Source organism: Cuculus canorus, chromosome 7 (assembly GCF_017976375.1).
Source record: "Cuculus canorus isolate bCucCan1 chromosome 7, bCucCan1.pri, whole genome shotgun sequence".
Classification (NCBI taxonomy): Eukaryota; Metazoa; Chordata; class Aves; order Cuculiformes; family Cuculidae; genus Cuculus; species Cuculus canorus.
In genome coordinates, this window is record NC_071407.1 from 39,277,775 (window position 1) to 39,291,956 (window position 14,182).

The 14,182-nt window shown below is 45.5% G+C and overlaps 1 protein-coding gene across 1 annotated transcript; it reads right to left on the reverse strand.

The window, feature by feature from the left end:
• Positions 1-1,566: 1,566 nt before the first annotated feature.
• CISD1 (CDGSH iron sulfur domain 1) lies at positions 1,567-14,177 on the reverse strand. The gene is made up of 3 exons (XM_054071610.1): positions 14,044-14,177; positions 8,437-8,642; positions 1,567-2,409 (listed from the first exon to the last, which is right to left on the reverse strand). The coding sequence occupies exons 1-3, from the start codon at positions 14,072-14,074 to the stop codon at positions 2,320-2,322; spliced, it is 327 nt and encodes a 108-aa protein (XP_053927585.1). The 5' UTR covers positions 14,075-14,177; the 3' UTR covers positions 1,567-2,319.
• Between the last annotated feature and the right edge of the window lie 5 nt (positions 14,178-14,182).

Genomic DNA, 14,182 nt, shown 5'->3' on the forward strand with positions numbered 1-14,182 from the left:
GGTATGTACATCAGAATAAGGTTTAATCACTTTGTGTCAACATTTGGAAAAGTGACACTTCTCTAAAACAAACTCAACAGGATGTGACAAACTCTGCTTCTGCATCTTTGCTTCCCAGAAATAAAATTTCTCATGGAGCCTACTTCACCGACACACAAACTCCACAAAGCAGTTTTATGACTTGGGACGCTCATCTGAAACTTCAGGACTTCATCTCTCAGAATACTCATTCAGTGAACTTTTATTCCTTCATGAGCAGCCAGGCTTTGCTGCCAACAGGAAAAGAAGACTCAGAAGAAAAACCCAACCCCAACACAGGTTTATGGTTACAGCACTGTTGGCGTACAGTACTACTCACAGCGTAATTCTCCCTGGAGAGAGACAGCACATGCATGAGGCAACGCAACCTTGAAGTCAAGATGAGCTCAAATGTGTATTTGACATAAATACAGAAATATCCAGTGTCACGTTCTAATAATACAGAAATATCTTTGTTTTGGGTAAAAGCAGCGTATTTGATAATCTAAGGATAAAACAACTTCCCATATGCATCAGTACTCAGCCAAATAAAACATATCAAGTACCTTTACAGTCAAGACAAGAGAAAAGACGGAAACTAAATGTATTTGACTGCAACAAGCAGAGGTCTCTCACAGACAGCAGCTGCCCCTGCTATAGCACTCTGCCTGCAAAGCCTCTTTTCTCTGCCTCTGTGCCACCTTCCCTACTTTTTGTGCCTTCTGCCGAAGTTCTGACTTGTCAGCTAAGACCTCAGTCTCTGAAAGTTTCACATCAAGAATATGCAAAATATTTTCTTCAATCCTGACCAGTCGTCTCATAAAAAAAAACCCTCAAATAAAACCTCCACTGCCTGCTCCTCTAGAAGAACCCTCAAGGGTCCAGGTTAATATGTCAGCTTTGCAAAAAGGCCGTTCCTCTAGCTCCGAGGTAGACTCTCTGTCCCAGGACACCAAGCTCCATCTCACAGTCTGCAATTACACTAATGGACTGTGTTTGATTCAAAACTGCCCTCTGCCACCCCACTCCTTGGGTTTTGGCTTGTAGCTGTTTGCTGTTGCTAAATCAAAGCTATTGAAGGAAACCAACATTAGAGCCATTAACACAGCCCTGTCAGACAGGGCAGGCAAGTGCCACACGAAAGGAGGACGAGAGCTTTGTCTCACCCTTCCTTTCCCCCTTGTTCTTAGCTGTTGCCAATGCCTTTTCTAGGTAAAATTCGCTGAACCACAGTAGTAGTTAGACAGGAGTTGTTTAAGACACATAGAGCCTAAGGCCACTTAGTAAGAAAGGTGCGTCTCCTCGCTCCACAGTGGGAAGAGTCCTCCGGAACCAGCCAGAGCAGTGATGCAATAGACAGTAATGAGGGGTGGGTTTTTAGTTTTTATTTTAGCTTCCGGAATAAATTATCATAGCCTCCCTGACAAGAAGTGTCCCGTGGTCTGGGGAAGTCAGCTTCGCTGCTAGAGACTGCAAGCTAAACTAAGGCTTTCCAGCAGCAAAGAGAAACCGGCCACCCCCAGACTACCACTTGCTGAGCACTTTGTAATCATTCCACTGTCTATGAAGAAAGCTCTGTCACAGAGACGATCTTCCTAATCCTACTCTAAATACAGGTCTGCAGCTCTGGCATTATGTTCTTCATGCCGTACAGTAGTAGGGTCAAGGGTCAACACCGCTGAAAAATCGACGGCAAAGTTGCCCGCTAGCCCCACCCTGCTATGAGCCTCTTATGTTCTCTGTTCATAGTTGCTATTTCAAATTTGTTCTTCTACAGAAGCCCCTCAGAACGGCAGTGTTATAGGCCAAACGTGACGCCTGCAGAAAAAGTAGCACAAGCAGAAGTTAAGCTGCATTTCAGCACCAGGATTTCTTTCCTGCTGCTGCCTTTTACACAGAACTCTTTCCAGACCTGTGACTTTAAAATCTCTCCAGAATATTAAGATCTACCTTCTGAACACATTTTCTATCAAATGGCCTCAGAGTAATGCACATCTATTTGAAAATACTTTAATACCTATTCTACTGAAATATATTCTGTGCGTCATTTTAGTTTCATACTCAATGAGAGGGTACACACACTTTACAGGACAAAAAATTTAAACCATGACTATTTAGTAAATTATGCTTTGTAGTGATTAAAACAAGACAAGGACCAGAGAGAATACATAGCCAAAGCCTGATGTATATGCTACACTGGAAAGTCTGCAGTGATACGACAAAGTATTTGTGGTTTTTCCCCCCATTACAAGTGAGCAGAGGATTTGTCAGACATTCATTTTGTAGCTTCTACTGTCCACTCTATGCCTCCTTCCTCTTGATGATCAGAGGCCCAACGTTGTCGCCAGTTTCCTCGTTGTGCTTTGTGTGAGAGCCATCACACAGCGGGAACTGAAAAAGGAAAGAATAAACACATGCAGAGTCAGAATTAAGAATCTAGGTTGAAAATTCATTAGAATATATTCTCATTAAACCCACTTTGACTGCAGACCAGAGTTTTTGTGCTGGTGCCTCAGATCTCTCTGAATTCCAGCTGAACACTAGTTTTGGTCATGCAAGCGCAGAGCAGATGAAAGCCTTGTTAAGAAAAAGCAGCAGCTCAACTGCACTCTGTTTGGTGTTCCTGCCTGAGGCCAGCATGAGGAAAATGCAGCCTGACCTTCAACCGTAACCCACCTGGAGGATCTTGCTCTCAACCTTGCCTCACACCCCACCTTCCTGGGCAACAGCCAGAGTTGAGCGCAGTCACAGAAGGTAAGTGGGGAGAAGAAGAGAAACAGGAGGAGATCCAAAGCTGATTTTTTTTCCTTGTTTTCCATAGTGCACAATGAGAAAAAGGCCAGTTTCCCTAGCTTTCTCTTAAATAAGAGACACATCTGTGTAATAGTCCTACCTCCAGACAGTCTCTAGAGTAGCAAGCTGCCTTTGCTTCATCCTGACACAGACAGCTTATCTCATCCATGCAAGCTGGCTTCCACATTAGGATTTTGACGTGCTAACATAAATAAACTGCATTTCCAATTGACATGGCTGTTCTTCAAGGTGTTTTACAGGTAGCACTGAGGAAGCAATTTCAAGTGCTTGTTCCATAAAAAAAACCCTTAGAAGAGCCTGGTCAGAGCCAGATACACAGACTCCTTTAGCCAGCTGTAACTGCCCATGTCCCAGATCGGTCACAACTGCTCTGCTCCTCCAAGAGCCAAAGAACACTCTGTGAAACAATGTGAGTGGGGTTAGATCCCATCAGTTCTCAAGGACGCGTTTTCAGGGCTATGCCTCCTCTGCAGAGGAAATTCTGGAGATGATGACAGAAACGGTATACCAGTATTTTCCATTCAGTTACTATTTTGTCCGTTTAGATGCAATGGGAATCAAAGTTGGGTGTTACTAGGCTTTTGCAACAGAATTATCCCTCACAGCACAGTCACAAGCAAACAGGCTTCAACTTTCCACTGATCCCAATGTTTGTGCCTCAGTCACAGCCCCTGAAAAAAATTAACACCCTATCATCCATGCTTAGAGTAAAAGATTTCAAAGTACCGCACAAAAACAATATAATGAAGATAATACACTTGCAAGAAGAGCTCTAAAGATAAAGTCACATGCTCTGTAGGGCAGCGTTGGGGGCAGAAGGAAGAGAGGTGAGGTGGGGTTTTTGTTGTTTTTCAGTTACAAAACGTCAAAACTCACCCTATAAATGGCAGGTGACATTTCCAAATAAAGAAACCCTGAATGCAGAGAACACTCAAGTAAGCTAATCCATGCAGGAGCTTTTATCATCAAATCAGACGTTTGTGACTCAATGAGTAAGTACTGACGGATACGTGGAAAAAAACTGAGTAAACAGGCACACATTCCTGCGACACCAATCAGCTTCCAACCCAGGTGTTTCCGGGCCCGTTGTCTTTCCACGCAACACCACAGTCCATCAGTCTTCATGGAAGCTCTGATCCAGCTTTGATCAGACAATAATTACTCACACACCCCAAGAAGGCAAGTCCAAGGTCCAGCCGCAGAACACCCTCATTTCAAGTTTGCAAGTGACAAAAATGGTGGGGTTCATAGATCCAGAGAGCATCAAGACAACTTTAACAGCTACCAACTCTGACTGCTCTGAATTAATCCTCTGGGTCAGCTGAACCACTGGCTTCCAGAGGCTTGGACACTAGACTTGAGCTTCTCAAAAACCTAACACATTTTCAAAGCACTTGCTCGGTCACCTTGAAGATGAGATACTGAACAGATGGATCCCGGGCCTGACACAACATTGAATCACTAGGTTGGAAAAGACCTTTGAGATCTTCAACTCCAACCATACCTGTCCACTACTAAATCATATCCCCAAGCACCTCATCTACCCTTTTTGAACACCTCCAGGGATGGTGACTCAACCACCTCCCTGGGCAGCCATTGCTAGTGCCTGAGAACCCTTTCTGCGAAGAAATTTTTCCTGAGGTCCAATCTGAACTTCCCATGATGCAGCTTAAGGCCATGTTCACCTTTAATTAAGAGAAAGCAGCCAAAAGTGATAGCAGCCAAAGCTCAGACCCTAGGGAACTGTGCAGTCATCTGGACAGCTCAGATGATTTCCCTTGACACTGAACAGGTTTAAGCCTCTTTACCACTATTTCTTCTGACGTCCTGCACAGTATTCCTCAATCCGCAGCCTGGGGACTAACACTGCTCTGAAAGACACAGAGTTTTAGAAGAAAGCAAATTATATTCCACCACCTTCCAGGCCATTGCAAAAGAAAGCAAACCTCCCCACACCCAGCTCAAACACTTAAAAATGCAGAAGAGTCAGAAAACAAGTGTTCTACCTTTAGACTAATTACAGTTTGCTTTTAAGACAAAACTCTTGCCTCTATACTGATAAATTTGATACTGTGTCTTTCCACAAAACGTGACAAGCAGTGCTATGCAGTGCCCGCAGAGCACAATGCTGAATGAGAAAGGGCCATTTAAAGAATTACCTACCACCTACTATAACAGACAATTACATCCCAAGATAGATTTATTGGAAGATATCACGTGTGGTTTTTTAAAGTATATGCACTCCAGGAAGACTCTGGCCAGCACAAACAAAGTACAGTACACTATATTTCAGCAAAAAAACCCCACCAACTGAAGATGATCCTGCTCCTTTTTTAAGAGCTACTCCAAAACCCACTAGTACGGCCTGGCTGTTGTTATTCCCCATGCAGGAGGCACACCCTGTGAAGCTAGCAGTAAGGGAGGCACAGTGTCAGTGCACACAGGAGAAGAACACTTATAACACTATAGCTTATAACACTACTAGTTCTACTAACAGCTTAATGCCTCAGATGAGGCCAAATCTGATGAGAAGTGCTTACACAGTCACAGGAGAGGAAGATACTGCTAACCTGCATGTGGAATAGGGATCCTTATAGGCCTCGTCCTTCCCAAAACCACAAGGAGTACCTATTGCTTTGGAAGTAACTGTAATTCCCTGCATTGGAAACACACAAGTGGTACATTTTGAGGCTGGTCACTATTGGGTGTCCGCAGGGCTCCATGCTGGGTCCAGTCCTGTTCAATATCTTTATCAACAACCTGGACGAGGGGATAATCTGCAGTTCACAGATGACATTAAACTGTGAGGAACAGCCAATCTGCTTGAGGGTAGAGAGGCTCTGCAGAGGGATCTGAACAGGCTGGATCCACAGGCTGAGGCCAACGGGATGGCTAACAAGCCCGAGTCCTGCCCTTGGGACACAAGAACGCCACACAGCGCTACAGGCTTGGGGAAGAGTGGTTGGAAAGCTGCCTGGCAGAGAAGGACCTGGGGGTGTTGGTTGACAGCAACTGAATGTGAGCCAGCAGCGGCCCAGGTGGCCAAGAAGGCCAATGACACCTTGGCTTGTATCAGAAGCAGTGTGGCCAGCAGGATCAGGAAAGTGGTTCTCCCTCTGTACTCTACACTGCTGAGGCCACACCTCAAATCCTCTGTTCAGTTTTGGGCCCCTCATTACAAGAAAGACATTGAGGGGCTGGAGCACATCCAGAGAAGAGCAGTGAGGGTGGTGAAGGGGCTGGAGAACAAGTCTTATGAGTAGTGGCTGAGGGAACTGGGGTTGCTTAGCCTAGAGAAGAGGAGGCTGAGGGGAGACCTTAACGCTACTACCCAAAAGGAGGGTTGCAGAGAGGTGGGTGTTGGTCTCCCAAGTGACTGGTGATAGGACGAGAGGGAATGGCCTTAAGCTGCATCAGGGGAAGTTTAGATTAGACATTAGGAAAAATTTCTTCTCAGAAAAGGTTCTCAAGCACTAGAACAGCTGCCCAGTGAGGCAGCTGAGCCTCCATCCTTGGAGATGTTTAAAAGACGGGTAGATGAGGTGTCTGGGGATACAATTTAGTGGGACAGGTACGGTTGAAGTTGATGATGTCAGAGGTCTTTTCCAACCTAATGATTCTACAAGAAGTGCTTGCACAGCCATACAAGAGGAAGATACCTCTAACTTGTATACAAAATAGAGATTCTTATATGCCTCTCCCTTCCCAAAACCACAGCAAGTACCTATTGCTTCTGAAGTAACTGTAATTCCCTGAATGGGAAGCACACACGGTAACATCTTCCCACCACATAAACATGATTACGTGTTTTAAGAGAATCTTAGTTTGAGAACTACAGGAAACAAATAATGCTAGCCAGCTCCTTCCAAAGACGACACGCACGCGAGAACGATGATGATCACCTCTGTCTTTTATTACCGCTTGGCAATAACTGAACACAAGAAGCAGCACACACATCTTGAAGACCATGCTACCCACCACACAAGGCCAAACCATCAGGGCAAGAGGAAAGCAGCAAAACCAGAAACTGCAGTCTTTGAAGCACAACAAGCTGATTAAAATACTCAGTATTAAGCATCAGTCAAAGAAAGCAAATGCCTTCAAAATCTTCCACTGTCTCAAAGGGTCATTGGGCACTGGAATAGGCTGCCCAGGGAGGCGGTTGAGTCACCTTCCCTGGAGGTGTTTAAGGGACAGGTGGACGAGGTGCTGAAGAGCATGGTTTAGGGAGTGTTAGGAATGGTTGCACTCAATGACCCAGTGGGTCCCTTCCAACCTGGTGATTCTATTAATCTACGATTAATGCTTTTACAAGGCCTTTCAGACTAGAGTTCTGAGAATGGACTCGCTTTAAAGTAGCCCAGTCTGCTTCCTTTCAGCTGGGGGTGCTGGTTGACAGCCGACTGAACATGAGCCAGCAGTGTGCCCAGGTGGCCAAGAAGGCCAACGGCATCTTGGCTTGTATCAGAAATGGGGTCACCAGCATGCTTCTGTAGGAAGCAGAAAGTAGAGAGTAGTTCAGGTTAGGATTGGGTTTTTTTTTTTCAGAAGCACCGAAGGAGATGCCTATATGATCGCAGCCCAAAGTAAATCCAAATTCAAGTAACAAAATGAAGAGCATATACTTACAGCAACTTCACTCCTCCACATTTTTCTTTTCTGAAGCTCTAGCCCTTGCGGCAGCTTCTAATGCTGGATTCTGGCTGTCAGTTGAGACTTAGCACAAAGTTCAGCACCAATGTTGCTACACGTGTGATCCCTGCACACTGTACAGCCAACAGCGCTGCACGTAAACATACACACCTCCCTGTCATACATCGTATGATGTGTAACTTAGTCCACAGAGGACACCCTGACAATGGCAGCGAGAGGAGAGGAGGGAATGCTGGTTTTTTGTTCAGATGCTGGACAGGGCAAAAACGACAAGCCCACCTCTGCAGGACTCTTTCAGAATCAAGTCATGATGCAGTTGAATCCTCAGACGTGTTTTAGTGTTAAACCAAACACAGCTACAAATGTGTAACTTCCTGAGTCATTTTCATGGTCAAGGCAATGAAATCAGACCTGACAACAGCAAGAATTGAAAGCTACAGCACAAGGAAAATTGCAGTGTGGCCTGACTACACCTGTGTCTAAGGCTTGGGAAGTCTGGTATTCTGTTCACTGATGGAGAGAGGGCTACATCAAGGCTGCTAGCCTCAGTTATCTGGCTGTGAAGGTTTGTATTATTTCAGTCTCCCCACATTAGTACCTTGATTTCTAAAAGCAGCTGTTAAATGTATGCCAGTGGTGAATGGACTGGACGCGCAATCCACTTTCTCTGTGAATTTTCTGTGATTGCCCCATACAGCAGCTCTCCTTTCTCTGGATCTGCTTCTTTATTGCTACATAAACATTTTGTCCACTACTAGCACTGATCTGCAGGCTTTACTCTGCATGATGGCATAAATTTGCACAGCTTCATGGATTCAAACACCGCTACATTTCACTACAGAACGTTTAAGTGAAAATAAACTAGCTTCCTCTAAATAAAGCAGTGTGAAACTAGTTTTGTTGAAACATGCATGCACATGAACAGAAGTGGACCATTTATTCTTCTCTTACCTTCTTAGATCTCCAACAACGACAGTAGACAGCCTTGTCTCCCAGATCTTCCACATCAAATGCATGGACTACCTTGGGGTTATCCTTCTGGATATGGGGATTCACCATCGCTTTGCAGCATTTGTCTTTAGAGAGAAATTTTCTGTAAGCTAGATACCCCACAGCAGCTGCTCCAGCTGCCAAGGAGACCGCAGCAATCCATTCAACTAGAATAAAAGAAGAAAAACAGAGTGGCTGTCACTTTTTTACCTCAATACTCCATCAAAACTACTTGAGGCAACACTTTCCAACAGACCTTATTCTGTAGGGGTGACGCAAATCTTCACACTACACCTTCTTCTGACACTCACCTAGTTAATCTAGTCCTTCCTCCTCACCAGAGTTTTCCTTCACCCTGATCCTTTCTACACAAGGCTGGGGATGAACCTGGCAGGGTTTGGGTTTTTTTTAACCTTTTATTTGGGAACCTGTGATGCCAACATCAGCAGCGTAGTGTTTCTGAGTCCAGCACACAAAACTAGCTATGATTACAGCCTGCAGCAGCATGTCTGGGTAACTGAGCAGCTTTTACCGTAACACATCTTGCAGCTGAAACTGTTAACAGGCGTTTGGCAATGGGGAAATTATTTAATATACCAACGCTTCAGAAAGCCAGCTTAGATTAAATCCCTGCTGTGGTGTACAGGAAGGAATATAGATCCAGAAAGATTATATTTAAGAATACCAAGACTTTATTTTAACTGGAGTAGGTCCTGACTTAAAGACAACTTCCACTGAAAAAATCCTTTTCTCGCGATCTCTCATCCTCACTTTCCTCTTGGCTAGACATCTCCAAAATATTTGCAGTCTTGCTCACTTGATACAATTTCCTTTTCTGCAAGGAGTTTTCCTACTTTTTTCCATTGTTTCCTCCCTAACTCACAAAAAGATGCTGGACTTTAACTTGAAGGTTCTGGTTATGCAATAGCTCCATCTGTTTCTCTCAAGACCTGTAGGCAGCTGCTCCTTTTTTGCTTTTTATCCACCGCTTCTACTCACACAGGTAGTCCTAATGTGCACACACTGAGTTTGGCTGACGCTACAGACAAACAAATCAAACAGGAATTTAAGTTTTAGCAAATTACAAAACTTAAGAAAACTAAAACAGTCTCTAATGGGAATTTATATCTTGCCCTCCAATGGTTGCATTGAATTTGAAAGACTCTAAGCCACAAAGCATCTCTGGGGCAAGAGACCTTACTACGTTAACTCTAAAGGATATGAATAAACAAAAAGCCTTTGTTAGCTCTTGCTACTTTCCATGGCTAACCAACTTGCTGCACTGCCACTCAGAGCTTGCTCTATAAGGATCAAGAAGCTTTTCTGCCCTGTCCCACTGCCTTTTCTAAAACCTGTACCAAGCCCCTTCCTCGGCTAAAACATTGCGTTAGTTCACACGTGCCGCCCTGACCCACAAGGGTCTGGACGTAGCAATACATGGAACTGGACAGATATTTGTACGATGCAACCCTTTGAGACCAGGGAAAGCAGGCACTCCTTTAGAGACTTACTGAAGGAGCAAAAGATGCAGAAATCCTCCAGAGTTCATTCTCTCAGTAAATGAAGCAAATAAGACCAGCATACATCGAGATTTCCCCTGCAAACGAGTAACAAACCCTCCCTACAACAGTAAGGTGACTTTAAGATACAGAAAACCAACTTAAACATCAAAGAATTTAGGGAATGTTTCCTTGATCCCAAACTTCTTAAAACAATAAAAGCCCCAGACTGCACACTATGAAGTCAGTATTTCACAGCCACCCAGTGAGTCCTCTACGCTTTATCTCCCCAGTGCAAACTGGCCAGATAAAGCATTGATTTTAATAAGGTAAAGAAGGGAGGAGGTGAAATTAAAGAAAAGTTTCCAGGAAAATCTGCTTTAATTTAGCAAAACAGCCCAAACTAACCCAATGAACAGTCAGAGCTTAAATTAGAGGCAGTAGATTCCCCCAGGGAAAGCCAACTTGTAGAATCTGCACCTCTGCAGCTAACCCAGATCCCTCTGACCATCCCTGGGGCCACCTACCACAAAACCACACACAGCACGCCCAGCCCAGCAAGCAAACATCATTAATTCAAAGGAACTGTAAATTCCAGTGATCCTCTAACCTCTCCCGAGAGCCAGATGCATTTGTTGCACACACAGGCAGACTGTATACATACAAACAGCTTAAGGGGTTTTTTTAATTATATAGCAGTCTTTTTCACTGTATTAGCTATTTTTAATCATTCTCTGGAGCTGCATCAGGATAGAAAATTATATCAACTGTTAATATATGAAATCCAAACATTTAAAGTACTCCATCCTTGAAATCTGAGCACTGCCTTAACAGACACAATGTCAACATACAAAAGCTAATTGAAAGTAGCAAACGGTCACTGTGTTTCTCATGATGGTATCACCCTGCCAGGTTTCTGTTTTTATTTCACAGACTCAGAAGAGCTGGAATGGCCATTTCACCTTTCCAACCAAGTCAACCACAAAAATGCACCTGGAAAGAAAATGCTGCTCAGAAGTTTTTAAATTTTTTTCAAGTTTTAAAGTTTTAAACTTTAAACTCCGTTTCACAAGGCCTCCAGTGCCAACGCAACAGCTTGCTGCCAGCTCTGAAGGTCACAGAAGTATTACTTGAAGAGGCACCTGTTAACAGAGTGACACTGATGGGGAATGTCAAGAGGGCGTATTTCTTTCTAAAATAAAAATACTAAGAGCAACTTTTGAGTGATTATTAAGCAAATCCCAGGAAATACCCTAATGAACAAGAGATTTGGATGACAAAGGAAGTTTCTCTTCCCTTCTCTTCTTCAAGCACTAGAAAATCATGGGATGTTTCTGGATCTAAGCTACAGAGGCAGCTGTAGCATCTACCAGCGTGCTCAGATTTTATCTGTAGGAAGAACACACATTTGCCACCTGCCCTGACAAGTGTAAGAAGAACCTGAGATGGTCTTGGCTCCACCAGAAGTACACAATCCTGGTTAGGAAATGTATCAGTTTACTTTTCCAGGAACTGGCAATATCACAGGGGAGAGCCACCCTACTACAAAGTCACTCCAAGACAGCCCTCAGAGGCAATTTTCAACTTATCTCTGCTGCTTAAAAAACGTTCATGTTATTTGGAAGTCTCAGCTACACGGCAATAACTCCAGACAAGAGAAACTGTACTTAGGTCTTCAGAAGCACTCAGACCTCTCAGGCCTTGTTCCCCCGCTTCTGCTGCGGATGAAGGAGCTGCTGTTGTCCAAGCGGGCGTTCACAACAGTCTGCATGTCTGCAACAGAAAGCCATTCGTATGCAGGCCAGACCTGGAGAAACACATGACACTTGCTCACTGAGGAGCCATCCAGGATAACTGGCTGCACCGAAAGCCAAAGAGTAAAAGCCAACCACCCAAGCAGATAAAGTCACTTCTGCCACTGCACAAGATCCACAAGAAACGGGATTATGGCTCACGGGCTTAGTTTAACTGAAACCATCAGATGAAGAGGCCACCTGAGGGAGAAAGACTGTTGGATCCAGCAAAAGACAAGTCACCATGACCAGATCTCTGGTCAGCATTGGGCCACACCTGCAAGCCACCACACAACTCATGACAAAGAACACGAGGTGCACCGTTGCCTGAGTTCGAAAGGGAAGCCTTTCAGCACATACCCACACCAACATACACAAAAGCAATCAACTCCCACATTACTAGCAGGAATTAAATCCCACAACAATACAAGAAGCTTCTGGTGTCTGGCTTTCTCGGGGGAAACTGGCATTAGTACAACTTCCAAAATTCATCAGCGTGAAACATGCATAAGGTGAAGAAAGAGCTGTGACCTGCCAGGCATTGATAAACTTTAATCTTGACAAAAATCACATTAACCATATGCCCCCGCCTCCTAAACAAAGCACCCTCCAGACTGCTCTGATTGCCTGCACTCCTGCTTTCCTGGGATAAGGAGGATATTTTCAGTTTGATTTGGATCATGCTCTTCTCTTCACCCCCCTAAACTGAGTATTCTTCTCAATTTCTTGTGTAAAGGAGCTGTTCTAATTCTTGCAAGCCTGTAAAAGACAGTGAGCTACCGCTGGGAACGCAGCCTATTACAAAATCATCCTCAGGGCTTTGGTTTGATTGCTTTAACAAGCACAGCCTTCCATCACTGTAACTCATTTTAGGCTACAGCAAGGCCTTTGCCAACATCCCCTGTGCTGGCAGTGTACCCCCAAAAAAAATCTTCTGGATGGAATTCCCTGTCCTAGGGGCAGAAACCATGAGCAGCTTTGTAACTGGAAACCACAGCCAGGCAGGTGAAGCTCCCTTTTTAGAGGAAATAAGAGAATTCTGCTCTTTGCTCTGTCCTCCACCTGCCCCAAACCTTTCACCCCACCAGGTTGCCCAACAGCAGCTAAAACACACAGTGCTGCTGCTAGCAGGGCTCAGGTCAATCCTTACACAGCACAAGCATCACTACCACCCTCGCTGTGCAGTGGTGGGTTTGGAGGATAAGCTAAAACCCTAATGATTTAGAGGTTTTAATGAAATTTACACCCAGAGGCTTCACACAAAGCACAAGGCTCAAACAAAGGCGGAGCCCAGCAGCAGAGCAGCAGGATTAAGACAACACTGCCTGAAAGGGGCTGTGCCTGGCTCGGCTCAGAAACATTGAGCTCAAGGTGATGGTTCGACAGCAAAGCATTTGCCAATCGCCAGTTCTGGCGTGGGCTGTGAAAGGGCTGCCGGGGAAGCTCCTAACAGGCAACAGCTTTCAGTCCTGTGCCCTTTCCCAGGGCAGCAATCCTTGGACATTTGCAGTTTAGGAACGTGAGAACTGTCGAGACACAATGACCCTTCCAGAGCAAAGCAATTGTCAGACACACTTTTGGTAACGGCCGTGCTCCCGTGAGTCATCCCCCTGATACTGAATCGCCGGCAAATGAACTCTCTAGAGCCATTTTGAAGTTTCAGAAAACAAGCATCCTCTACCAGGCCTGGGCAACGTGAGGGAGTGATCTCCATCGATACTGTGCCACAGGATGAGAACTGGGGACGGAACGTATTTCCTGCTTACATGAATATGTGCATAAGATTTTTAGGAAAATTTATCCAGTCTATTACTTCTCAAGGACTAATTTCAATGTTATCATGAGCTTCATAACGGTCAAATCTCTTGCTAATTAGGAGTTCTGGAGCCAGCCCTGCCTGACCTTGCGTTCGAGATAGAAAACGCCGCACACAGAGAGGAGCACAGAGGAGACACCCGCTCAGCACAGACCCCGCTGAGCACGAGCCGTGACCGACTCCAGAGAACGAGCGGTGCCTGGAAAAACACCGAAAGGAAACACGCGGACAGCGGGGCGCAAACCCCACAATTATTGAGATGGAACTGAGCTCTCCCTTAGCTCAAATCAAAGGCACTCCGCTGCCTGTCCCATTAACCCCTGCCCGCGCCGCCCCCCCGCCAGCTGAGCAGCGGACGTCGCCGCCATTAACCGCCCCCCCCCCCCCCGAAGCCTTGACACGTAGTACGCCCACGCCGCCATTTTGTGCCCGGGGTCCAGGGTCCGGCCCCCCGCCTCACCCCTCGCGGCGGAGTTCTGCCCGAGACCCATGGCTCCCGCGCTGCCGCCGCCACCGCCGCGCAGGGCATACGACCGCCCCGCCCCACAAAATGGCGGCCAGGCACGTCCCGCCCACAGAATGGCGGCTGGGGCCGCCCC

Bases quoted from the DNA above. Each gene is read 5' to 3' on its own strand.
- CISD1 (XM_054071610.1), bottom strand. From the start codon at position 14,074: ATGGGTCTCGGGCAGAACTCCGCCGCGAGGG. The intron at 8,643-14,043 runs GTGAGGCGGGGG...CTTTTATTCTAG, and splicing joins GCAGAACTCCGCCGCGAGGG to TTGAATGGATTGCTGCGGTC. The intron at 2,410-8,436 runs GTAAGAGAAGAA...TTCCTTTTTCAG, and splicing joins GTTGTTGGAGATCTAAGAAG to TTCCCGCTGTGTGATGGCTC.